The 11,966-nt window shown below is 37.1% G+C and overlaps 2 protein-coding genes across 5 annotated transcripts in view; one reads left to right on the top strand and one right to left on the bottom strand.

Moving 5' to 3' along the window:
* LOC139133683 (HBS1-like protein) overlaps positions 1-6,034 on the bottom strand; it is a 28,014-nt gene extending 21,980 nt beyond the window's left edge. For 3 of the 4 annotated variants that reach the window (XM_070700437.1, XM_070700438.1, XM_070700440.1), the window contains exons 1-3: positions 5,863-6,024; positions 3,978-4,049; positions 838-996 (exon numbers count right to left, since the gene is read on the bottom strand). In XM_070700437.1, the coding sequence (XP_070556538.1) occupies positions 838-996; positions 3,978-4,049; positions 5,863-5,905 (274 nt within the window). In that variant the 5' untranslated portion in view covers positions 5,906-6,024. Of the gene's footprint in view, positions 1-837; positions 997-3,977; positions 4,050-5,862 lie in introns of all 4 variants that reach the window. The other variant, XM_070700439.1, reaches the window with a different exon arrangement.
* Positions 6,035-6,299: 265 nt separating this feature from the next.
* On the top strand, positions 6,300-11,305 carry LOC139133684 (small ribosomal subunit protein eS21-like). Its single transcript, XM_070700441.1, has 6 exons — positions 6,300-6,372; positions 6,478-6,543; positions 7,693-7,756; positions 10,304-10,375; positions 10,691-10,746; positions 11,184-11,305. Exons 2-6 carry the CDS (start codon positions 6,494-6,496, stop codon positions 11,191-11,193), a joined length of 252 nt encoding a protein of 83 aa, XP_070556542.1. The 5' UTR covers positions 6,300-6,372; positions 6,478-6,493; the 3' UTR covers positions 11,194-11,305.
* The last annotated feature ends 661 nt before the right edge of the window (positions 11,306-11,966 follow it).

The raw sequence follows: 11,966 nt of genomic DNA, 5'->3' as shown, positions 1-11,966 counted from the left end.
TTATTTTGGGGCAGTCAGCCTTTGATAGTGCAGCAAAGTCATTTAACCCTTTGTGGGCTGCAAATTTTCTCACCCAATTTTTTTTGCAAATTTTTTAAAAATTTTATGAATTTTTGTAAATGTTTGAAAATTTTGGACCATATGGGCATCACTATTCATTGGCTATCATTGGCTATCATTGGCTACAGTTTTTGATCAAAATTTTGGAAAAATCTGAAAAAAAAAATTGTCAAGGTTATATTTCATGAAGGTAAAGAAAGAAAGAAAGAAAGTTCATTTTGGCACTCAAAGGGTTAACATAACTTTATCTTGGTATACCATACTGATCAGAAAGAAAGAAAAGAAAAACCAGCACTGTACTTCATAAACTTACATGTATATCTATTTTACCAGGCTTTGCAATCAAACACTATGATCTAAACATTTCAAAACTCCATCTAGGGAGTATGCACAGAGCTTGTAATAATTTTGGGGGATTTTCTAAATGTTTTACCATCATGGATCAAAGTTCATCGCAGGGCTGCAGGTAGCTGTGAATGTAACCAGCTTGTGTTTGGCAGACAGACTTTACACTCAGGCAATTTTGATTTTCAACAAAGCATTCAAAATGTTAAAAAATTTGCAATTCAAGATGATTAAAACTACCTGGTTATTAGCATGTTCAGGTAAAGATAAGAAAATATGCTGTATAATTTTCAACATGAGTAGTGTACACATACATGTAACTCTGGCAATCTACCTCACCGAGGTAGACATAGACACACACAGTGCAGCGAGCACTGGGGTACTTCAAACCCTGACATAATGATGACTTCTGACCTTCAACCACATACATACCTTCATCAATAGGATTGAGTATAGGTCTCTGATAATTCCTTGAATCATTCAGTGGTGTTTCATCATCACTTTCCTCCTCCTCTTCATTAATACTCTCTTCCCTCATGAATGATGACAAGTTGTGTTCATGGTGACTTCTCTGGAACAGAAACTGTTCCGCTGTTTGGCAGAGAACGAAGACGAATGAAAGAATGGAATGAAATGGAATGAATGGAAGAAACTTTACTTTTTTGTTAGATCATTCCATATAATCAAGCATAATTTGCTGCATTTCGTTCCATAAAAAGTTCCCATTGTTTGTTGAAATTTAACATAGTGTAAACATACCACATATACAATCAATCTGTTGACAGGTAGCATTAATTTTAGGAAAATTTATAGATTAACTTCGAAGTTCTGAATTACACAAAAGTACATCATTTGTGCTTAAGAAATACATATGTGAGCATAACAGTATCCATCATGTCTGTCAGAATATTACAGTGTATTAGTTTGCTACAATTACATACATGTTGAATTCGGTCAAAACTAAACTTAAAGGGACAAAGTCGGCCATTTTTCATGAATTTTGTTTGATACGAGTTACTACTTATATTATTTGACATGTTGCAAGATACTGAATAAATGGGTGACCATGCATATATTCGACCCCGGTTTTAGACACGATACATGAAACCATCGCGAAAAATGAATTAATGGTCATGACCATTAATTCATTTTTGCGATGGTTTCATTTAATTTATCTAAAACAAGGGTCAAATATATGGATGGTCACCCATTTATTCAGTATCTTTCAACATGTCAAACAATATAAGTAGTATCTCGTATCAAACAAACTTCATGAAAAATGGCCTACTTTGTCCCTTTAAACTGTTCATCCCCGATTCCCTGTGAACAGGTCTACAATCATCACTATGGATTTGAGCCAAAACTTTAACGGTGAAAGTGTTAAAGCTCGATTAACTTGCAATTTTAAGCTATTTCCCATATGTTCCATTTTAAGTGATAGGTCATACAGTCATATATGGATGGTTGTGTTCTAAATGTCAAGATTACATTTAAAGTAAGTACTAGCACCTAAAGTTACTTTGAGTTTCTCTTTTTAAGTTATCTTAAGCATAAATTGTGTGTTAATCCTTTTCCCAACCTTGGTTTGGTCAAATACTATTGTTTTCAATTATGATTGAGGACTTGTTTACAGGGAATTGAGGGTGAACAGGGTAAAAGAGGATTGCCAAAAGAGGATTAGATCAATGACTTTTTGTATATAAACACAAAGCACAAGAAGGGTTGTTCATGATAGGAAGGTCTACACACAGTAACGTCTGAAGTGAGAACTCATGAGCTGTTTAGCACCATTCTTTGTATGAGGTCAACTTGTCTTTTTAACGACACTGTTTGCGATCCCAGGGATCGCCTTTGTTCTAGTTTGTAAGATGATTATGGAGGTGTGACAGCCTTTTGTTTTCCATTGAAATTGTAATCTGGTGGGTAAATTTTCTGATGAGACAATCTGGTGCCAACACATGTTTTTAACTACAATGCCTTTGCACCAAGGTTTGTTGTGACCTAATATAGGGGCGGAAACACCATCTAAGGTCATGAAAGAGTTACTTTTGCTTCTTATTTACCCAATGCGGAGGCCACAGATAACATAAGCATTGTTCCTTTGAATTTTTTATCCCGGCTTGTGCCAGTTTTGAAATTATTGTTTTCCAAGTGCTGCAAGATGACATCCACTGTAATTTTTGTTTGATTAATCAATAACTGTATATTTCATAAAAGATCCTACCACGTATATATAGATATACTTAAAGTGATATAAAGTATTAACACTTTCACCGCGGGAGGGCGCATTCTGCGCCAACGGCCAGACTGCGGGAGGCGCGTAAACGCGCCAAGAACGTACGCGTTTATATGCGTTCGATATACGTTGGCTTTGTCTGATCTACATCATGTTTGTTGACTATTTCCTCAAGCCTGGCTTAGCGTACGAGGTAGAGGTCAAACCTAAATGAGCATGCGCGCCAAATTTGTAAACAAATGCCGCCATACTTGGTCATTTCTCCGCCGTAATTTGTAAGGATCGTGTGATCAGTTGTTGTTTTTCTGTCAGAAGGTATTTAAAAATGGCGACGCGGGCACAGTTTAACACCGACTAAGCCCTTGAGCATGTTTTTCTAGACAGTGATAGTGGAATTGTCAGTGATCGTGAAACTGAACTCGACGGAGATAGCAGAAGTCAAATTTCAAATTACAACTCTAATACCGAACTTGAATATGTTCCCGAACCAGTTGAACAAAGACAGAGATTGCAAGCAAGACAGGAAGGTAGGCCAGCTGAGCATGCTGAGAGAAAAGTGCGACAAAGGGTCGGTGACCGACGTCACAAACGTTGATGGGTATCCTGTGGATGTTGTACGACATCAATCTATCGATGACAATTGCACATCGAACTAGCTACGAGTATATAATATAGCTCTCTTTTGAATGTCAGATGATACCTGTTGTTCGAAGATGAACTTGTAATAAATATGCATATTAACCTCATTTATGTGGAATATGTTTTAGAGTATGTGTTCCCCCTACTGAATTTGAGTTAATGAAACGTAAGTAGTAATTTTTAAAGTGTTACACTGAAAAAAATACATTTATATATTGAAATAACAAAAAATGCAACATTTTTTGAATTTTTTTTGTAAAATCCAATATGGCCACCATGATCACGTGACCTTCTAGGTGTGTCACATGACCTTTGTTCATTTTTATGATGCTCTGTCATATTGCAATACTCACTGAAAAAATTGTCCCGAATACTCTTATAATTACAAAGATACAGCTCATGCATATAAATCAATATTTATAAGGCCATATATCCACAGAAAACTACGCACAGGAATGCATGTATAAAAATTACTTAAAGTGATATAAAGTATTAAAATCACACGATTACTTAAGCAATTTAATAATCAGTTCAGGATATTTTACTTCCTGCCTAAGTTGTTTATTATATTGACAGGAAAAGCTAAAGAGCATCATTTTCCCTTTTTCTGTAACTGTGATCTTCCATACTTACTCATTCTGATTTGGTAAAAACTCTGCTGTGTTTCAGCAGTACTTTGATAAAGAGTGTTACGTACCTGTGGCCGGTGACACACAGTAGGAATCATCTTCCACTGAGTGACCATACACATCATCATAACCAGCATACTCTGTCAGTGAATTAAATTTGAAAACGAAATACTGGTATTACTGTTATGCTTGATTGTAAGACATGTTACAATTCTGGATGAAGACAAACAAAATGTAATGCCTTGGCCATATGCATGAAAAAGCAACAAGTTGTTAAAGGCTTTTTAATTCAGTGGTCCACATCAAAACCTGTAGTTTAACTTGTTGGGCATACAATAGCAGCATTGCTTCTGATGATGTTTCCTAGTAGATAATATCAACCACTTTTAGTGTAAAGCATCAATTAACATTTTAGAGCAGTGCACCGATAACAAGTTACAACCTGCTTCTTGATGTCCCCACTATGCTACTGGCTGGGGAGTTTGAATTGTATTGATAACACAGCATGTATTTACTGGCACAGAGGCAGATTCAAAGTACTGTCAGGGAGTTCAAAATGACTTCTTTCTCATATTAAAATGTAAACATTATGTAGAATTGAGTGTAGCAAATAATTCATGAAATGGCAAATTTAAGACATTACTTTGATATTTCAGTAATACATAACAACAGTCGTTTTCATTTGTAATTATGAGAAACATATAAAAGAAAGAAATACATAAGAATGAATACATTTTACAAGGTGAGATTAAAAATATTAAAAATACTGCAGTTGCGGTTGAGCAAGAAGTGTGGAATGTTTTAGGCAAACTTTCATTAAAACTGTGGTGACTGTGTAACTGTGTTAAGAAAACAACATAAGAATCTTAACTACATTAACAATGAATTGATGAAAAAGACAAAATATGAAACCATCAAATTTGCAGCTTATCCGGAAAGTCAATTGATTTTACAGTTTTACTGTTTCTGTTGGAGAGAAAATTAGTTTGTAGATTTATTAAAAAAATAGTACTATTTGGACATGTTTCCACTTTGGTAGAATCAGGAATCAAATTTGCCATTTGTCTGAAACTACAGAATTTTCGTGACGCCTTGTGATTACTTCAGCGACAAGATTCATGTGCCATCTGCATTGCTGTATTTGTATTGGGGAAAACTAAACTATACCAAACATATGGCAACTGTCATATACGCTTCGAATGTTTACAGAAATGCATGTATTTGTACTACAAATGTGGTCATCATTCCTCATACATTTGGCCCTCTTGATGTGGACGTGACAGAAATGCCCTTGAAAGTTATTACTTAAAAAACATGTTTTGAAATCCAAAATTCAAACATATGTTTGAATCAACGATTAAAACAATCTCGCAAGACATGGTATAAAGTCCACTGCAATGCTACTGTGGGGTAGTGAAAGAAACATGGGAACGTCGAATGTGATGCCAGATTCTTGAAATCAACACATCGACATAAACAACAGAGTGAGCCCATTCATTCAAGCTGTACGGCGCGGCGGTGACACGGTTTATGCTTTCAATGGAAACAATAAGCACACTTCAACCCTTGCTTACTGCACAACGATATTGCAGTATACTGTAGGTCGATGACATCGCTCGGGTTGAGGAAAGTGTCATGTAAACTAAACCTTTCACCATAAATGTTCAGCGACGAGAGTTTGATTCGTCGCATAACTTTGATCGTGCAATTGTTGTATTGCAAAATCCCTCCCCTTGGCTTTTTGAGTGGCATGAAAATGTTGCGCGCTTGTAAAACTGCAATATGCATATACATACAAACACAGGTGACCTGAAGCCCTTGAGCATTGTTTTTGTACATACACGTACACACGTATGCATAAAGCGCGCCAGCAGAAACTACGAGTACACTTTGCACAGTGGTCGTGGTCAATCGCGTAGCTTGCATGCATATGCGCCAAAACTTTAAGCTTACCGTCATCATAATTTTTATTCCTAATATTTCTATGCCTCGACATTTTCGACTAATTCGGCGATACGCTTAGAGTGACCTCCAGATCGGCGTCGAACGCGTACAATCACCAATTATTTCTCCCAGGATTGTCTCACAACACGGTGGAATCGCCGCCATATTGGAAAAGGGCGACCTCTCGTACCTTGCCGACACACACCGATAATTTCCGATTACTGGAAGAGACCATAATCTTTCTGAGGGGAATCTATAGGCATTAAAATCCTGGTCTAACTCAAACGTAAGGTATTTCCATTTCCATAGTACAAATTTCACTGTTTCTATCATTTTCTTTTGATTAGCTTTACATGAAAAGTTTCTAAATCATTGTATTATCGTAAATAGGTAAATAATATTTAGCAACTTTACCTATAAAGGAAAGTCTCGGGCCGTAGTCTGCGAGACTCCAGCGAGAATTGCAACGCCATGCTCTTCCTTTTTGAAACCTGCAAGGCTGTGTGTGAGATAGCTACAGTGAGTGTCTGAAAGTTGCCCTGAATTTTGCCATTGATAATGTTCATCCCGAATCATGTAATCCTTGAAACGGTTCTTTAATATATGGTCTTTATTCTTCGTTAGAATTCATAACATCAAGATGCAGAACGAAGCTGGTGAATGCGTTGATATGTACATCCCAAGAAAATGGTGAGTTCAGTATTTACTGTGATGGGAACGGCATGCAGTGCATAATATACTGTTCAGTTCAGTTCGGAACTGTATATTATGCAGTGCATAATATACTATACATACTGCTTCATAATCACTGTCAACATGGTAGTTGATGCTCTATTTCTTATAATGTACCAACAACATATATCGTAGATCACAAGTGTACGACCTTGTCAAGGTGTGCATATGAACTAACTGAACGACAACATCAAAGAACTGCATACAGTCTAACTAGAAAATGGGGAGTTCACTGTTTACAACATGTATGGTAGGAACGGCATAAACAGCATATGTACTCTACAGCACAGACTGCTTCATGAATGATTGCTGTCAACATGGTAGTTGATGTTCTATTATTTGTAATGTACCCACGATATTTTATCGTGGATCACAAGTGAATGACTTTGTCCAGGTGCGCATGAATTATTTTAATGACAACATAGAAGAACTTGAGAATATTGCATTCAGTCTAACAAGTACAACTATTACAAACAGTAGTAGTGGCAGTATATCACATGTACAGTCCATGAGTTTTCCGTACATTACATACCGCTAAGCGGCTTGCATCTCCCACCACACATTAGAGGCTTATCTACATATGCCATGGCAACATTAAAGATCTTTTCACCTCGACTGCAATGACTGGTATAGTATCTCTTCCGAAGGCCATGCAAGTAGGTACAGGCCATACATTTGGGCACAGTTTAGGTGGAATAACCAAGGTGTAAGCCTAGGCTACATTAAGGAGACTGGTCGTACGTGATGAGTATGTGCATACTCGTAAACCCTACACTTACTACAACATGTAGTTATTATTCATTACCTGTAATTGTATATAGTGTTTGTAGGTTGTTAGTATTTATTCCACACAGCAGCTCTGTTGGTCACAGACTTGATACACACAGGAACATAATAAAAACTTGTGAGCATTTCATCAGTAGTCGTGTACACTAGACTGTAAATAGGACTTTACAATATTGGTCTTTCCAGATGTTAACAAATAAAGTCTACAAATAGAAAAGTTAAAGGAAGATGTTCATCAGATCAATGGTACTTTAATACCTTAACCTTTTTAATGAAGATATCTATTCAATTAACTCAAAATTTGAACAATTTCACTTTCAGCTGTGCTAGCAACAGAATAATTGCAGCAAAGGACCATGCTTCCATTCAAATAAATGTTGCAGAGGTGAGACATATTGTCCATTTTACCCATACTGATTTATAGTGATTCATTTCACAGTAGTTTTTCTGACAGGAAGTCCTATGAGTTATACAGAAATGTGTAGTGTTTGTTTAATATCAGTGTATTATAGATAAACTAAGAGAGTTATACATGTAGGGCAATGAAATCAACTGGGCAGTAATATAGCATGAACAAAGACACCGTCTCCTTCATCAGATGCTAGGGTGCAATCAAAGAGTGAAGCGACTAACACAAAATGTCCATCCACCCGAGCATCTGATGAATGTGACCACTTCTTCCAAAGCTCATCTATTTTACTACCCAGTTGACTTCATCATGCAACCACTCTCTTTACTTTCTCAAAAAGTATGAGTAGTCATGTTCTGAATTTCATTGATCAGCCATCAGCTGAAAGCCCAGTTACAGGATTAGGTACCCACTACCCATTACCAACTGAAGGGTCAGTGTTCTCCACAAGGGTTTTTGACGGGCGGTGCGCCGGCTTCTTTTTGTCGCCGCCCACCTTTAATCTCGCCCGCCCGCCTTTAATCTCGCCCGCCCACCTTTGTTTTCTGTCGCCTAAACTGTTTTCACAGTCAGTTGTCCGAACAATATCTGAAAGCCTATTGAATAAAAATGACAGCAACTGACAACGTCATGTAATAAAGAGGGACCGTTCACACATCTGTCGGTTTGTTTTGTGACTGCATGCAATCCTCAATGTTCTCCCAGGCCCCGACGGCCCCGATCCTTTATTTTTTTCGCCCTATCCTGTTTCATATCCACCGGCGCCGATACTCTTTAGTAAATGTGGTTGAAGACCTATGTTTCTCAGCGGCGATTTTGTCACGCTCTTATTTCAGCAAGCTTTTCAAGTGTGAAAACGGCCGTAGTGCCGATGAACACTGGCTAAGACTTCAATTCAAAAAGCTTGAAATGTGTTAAGCTGCCGACCGTACCGTACAGACACCGTCCATTTCATACAACGGACACGGTACACTCGAAGGCTCGGTGTTGCATTTTTGCCAGCGGACACTCAGTCAAAGCATCTATGCTATTGTCAACTGCCATTGCCGCCAATGTCTCGTACTTGTAAGGATCCGAAGGTCAGGAAAAGTGATTTCGATCAGATCTGGCTAAAATCGTACGATTGGTTGAGACAAATATCAGATGCAAAAAAGTATGGTACTTCGCGTGCTCAGGTCGTTGCGTATCCGAGCCAAGTTAGCCATTTTGAGATCCGTGTACGTCCACATGACGTTGAAGCCATGTGTGTCATTTCCTGTCACGCATTCGTAACTTGCATGGATTCATTCGATTGACTTTGAGAAGCAGTTGCGTTTGATCAAGTTTCAAAATCCATGACCGTTTTAAAATATCAAAGGCACAATGAAATGAAGTAAAAAGAAACTGCACGAGCTAAAATCATCATTCGTGTGATCATCCGAATACAGCAGCTATGTGCCGTACATACGGTTCTGTAGGCCTACTGTATAGTTCAAAGGTCGCGTGTGATCGAGATCTAGTGCGCCAGCGTGCTCCACACAAACATGCATGGCAGCCTACGCCCCGCGCCGTTGTCGAAGTTTTGTACGTTTGCCGAACTAAGAGTCGATGAAATTTCAAATCTTTCTCTTGGAAATACTTGGTATCATTTTTTCGGGCCTCCCTTTATTATGAATTGAGTTTTAAGTCAACGTATGTTTCTCTGCAGGCATGCTCCGCTGACTCCGCATTGTAACTTAGTTAGTGCATTATTCAGTCCCGTGTCAACTTGTCATGGACGTAAAAAAAAGACGTTCATGGCTTTACCAATCCGGCTACAGACAAACATATAGTAACAGAGGGTCACATGAAAACGTGCCACCATTTGCCATCGATTATTTCGAACACTGATTACTTCTCATGTAGGCCTACTTTTGAATTTTCATGTTGGTATTGTGCAATATATTTACTAAATTGTGTATTGTTTGTATTAGTTCAATGTGTTTTTTTTCACTTTTGATGTTTTATTATTTATTTAAAGTAAATAGACAGGATTTAAATGTAAAAATAAATTGTATAGCTTGCCATTAATCACTGCTGAATGGAGAAAAATATTGAGAATGTCAGAAGTATATCTCATCACTGGAGTGCCTTGTGAATAGCCCTGGTGATATGTAAATTGTATGCAAATATTATGCAAATACATATGCTAATTAGCCGCCCGCCTTTAATTTTCATTTGTGGAGAACACTGAGGGTAATGTCCATTGCTAAAGGGCACAGCATTAGGCTTGAGTTTCAAATCAACTAGTCACTGATAGTGAGTGTGGTACCATAACAATGCCCCACAGTGGCAAGACGATCGCAGAATGTGCATTTCGGAAAATCTGTAGTCATCCCTTGACTAACAGATTATTCCTTGATTTAATTTATCTTAATTAGCATCATAAAATTTAACATAATTCATTTTAGTGCGTATTGGATTTTTGAAGTCCTTACATTGTTTATATACCTTATCATGGTGATATCATAATATCTTTTTCTGATTTGTCACTCTGTGTCCCAGGTTGACGAAACCACTGGCAGGTACAATGGCACATTCAAAACATATGCCCTCTGTGGTGCCATCAGAAAGATGGTAAGTCCAGCCTGACTTGACGACTCTTCATTAGTAATATGACAAAATCTTATAAGCTTTTTATTATATGATGGACATGTAATATACAACTTCTGAAAATACTGCGAATATATACCAGTATACAAAATGCAAACATCTAGTGAGTGAAAATCTGCATTAATTAACATGCAGTCAAAGTGAATCTTGAAGTAAATAAGCAAGTCTTTCAGAGTGGATGTCTCTCATAGTTTAGCTCTACCAAAAAAAACAAAAGAGATTTGTAAATTTATCTCAATATTTATCACCGGTACATATCTGTTTTTCTGTTTCATATAGGGTGAATCTGATGATTGTATAAATCGCTTGGCAAAGAAAGATGGCGTCATAGCACAGTAAGTCACTCCAAATACAAGTTCCCATAGGATGTTTTGGAATAGTTCTTTGTTTTATGGGTTAAAAGGATAAATTTCTGTAACTCCTTAACTCTTTAACACCTAATCAAATCTCACATTGATGCAAAGACTATTGTAGTAAAATGGATGTTTACTTTTTTGTGATGTGATGTTGTTTTTGTAGTTTCTGAATTTCCGTCATTTTATTGTGCAAGAGAGAGGTTGACTAAAGAAATCCTGTAACTTCACATGGTATGATTAGTAAAAGTGATGGTTGATGTGGTAATGAAAATACAGGTCAATATATCTGTGCAAGTGTACCTTCTCTTGTTCCATGCAAAAAACTAGGCAAAAAGAGGTATACTAGAGCATAGCAAGCAGTGTGTACATTTTTTCCAACAAACTTACAAAACTCTAATGTTTTTTTTGTGTTTCAGGAATTTTTAAAGAAGATGTGGTAAACTGAAGACATCAAATTTTTTGTGCTTTCTCTGATGAGGTGTATTTTTTTCCAAAAATGGCTTAAAAGATAATAAAACCTCACCATAGTTCACACAAATCATGATTTGTCAGGTCTGATATTTCATGCTGAATTTGAATTTGATATACTTGAATATTTTCCACCAGTCTGATCCGGACTTTTGAATATCTTAGAAGAATACTCACTAAAGCTTTCTGTGGCCTCATATGACTTGCAAGTCAAAATTATGTTTAAATCTAGGTTTTCAGACCTCTTACCAGTGTTCCAAAACCACTGTGGTCATATGTCAGTATTTTTACATACCAATAAGTTGCTTTCAATTTCAAACAGTATTTTAAAAATATGCAAAAAGGTACAGCTGGTGGGGCTTTCATAGACTTTGCATTTATAAATGCTAATATTCACACTTTTGAGAATAAAATGAACTCTAAGGAAGATTACTTTCCATGACATGGCGTCACGCTCGCCAGAAAACCTGTACACAGGCTTCACTGGTACAATAGTAAGTACTGCTCACTGGTGTGAGGGCGCTGCACATGGTTACAGTGACAGAGACTGACAAAGGGAGCATTCGACACAAAACGTATGACATGGTATAATTGTAATATGTATCAAAGGACGACTACACTATCGATAACATTTTAATTAGTTTTTGAAACTATTCTTCTTGCTTAAGTGTTCCAAAAATACAAATGTTTCGTCTTGCAAACACTTCACATTGTTCACAAATTGCAATGTG

The sequence above is a fragment of the Ptychodera flava genome, chromosome 5, assembly GCF_041260155.1.
Source record: "Ptychodera flava strain L36383 chromosome 5, AS_Pfla_20210202, whole genome shotgun sequence".
Classification (NCBI taxonomy): domain Eukaryota; kingdom Metazoa; phylum Hemichordata; class Enteropneusta; family Ptychoderidae; genus Ptychodera; species Ptychodera flava.
Note: the sequence above shows the minus strand (reverse complement) of the source record. Positions and strands in the feature narration are given on the sequence as shown.

What these genes read in the sequence shown, in the direction of transcription:
- LOC139133684 (XM_070700441.1), top strand. Translation starts at nt 6,494, where the DNA reads ATGCAGAACGAAGCTGGTGAATGCGTTGATATGTACATCCCAAGAAAA. An exon ending in ATGTACATCCCAAGAAAATG is followed by an intron (nt 6,544 to 7,692) that starts GTGAGTTCAGTA and finishes TTTCACTTTCAG; the next exon opens with CTGTGCTAGCAACAGAATAA. An exon ending in TTCAAATAAATGTTGCAGAG is followed by an intron (nt 7,757 to 10,303) that starts GTGAGACATATT and finishes TCTGTGTCCCAG; the next exon opens with GTTGACGAAACCACTGGCAG.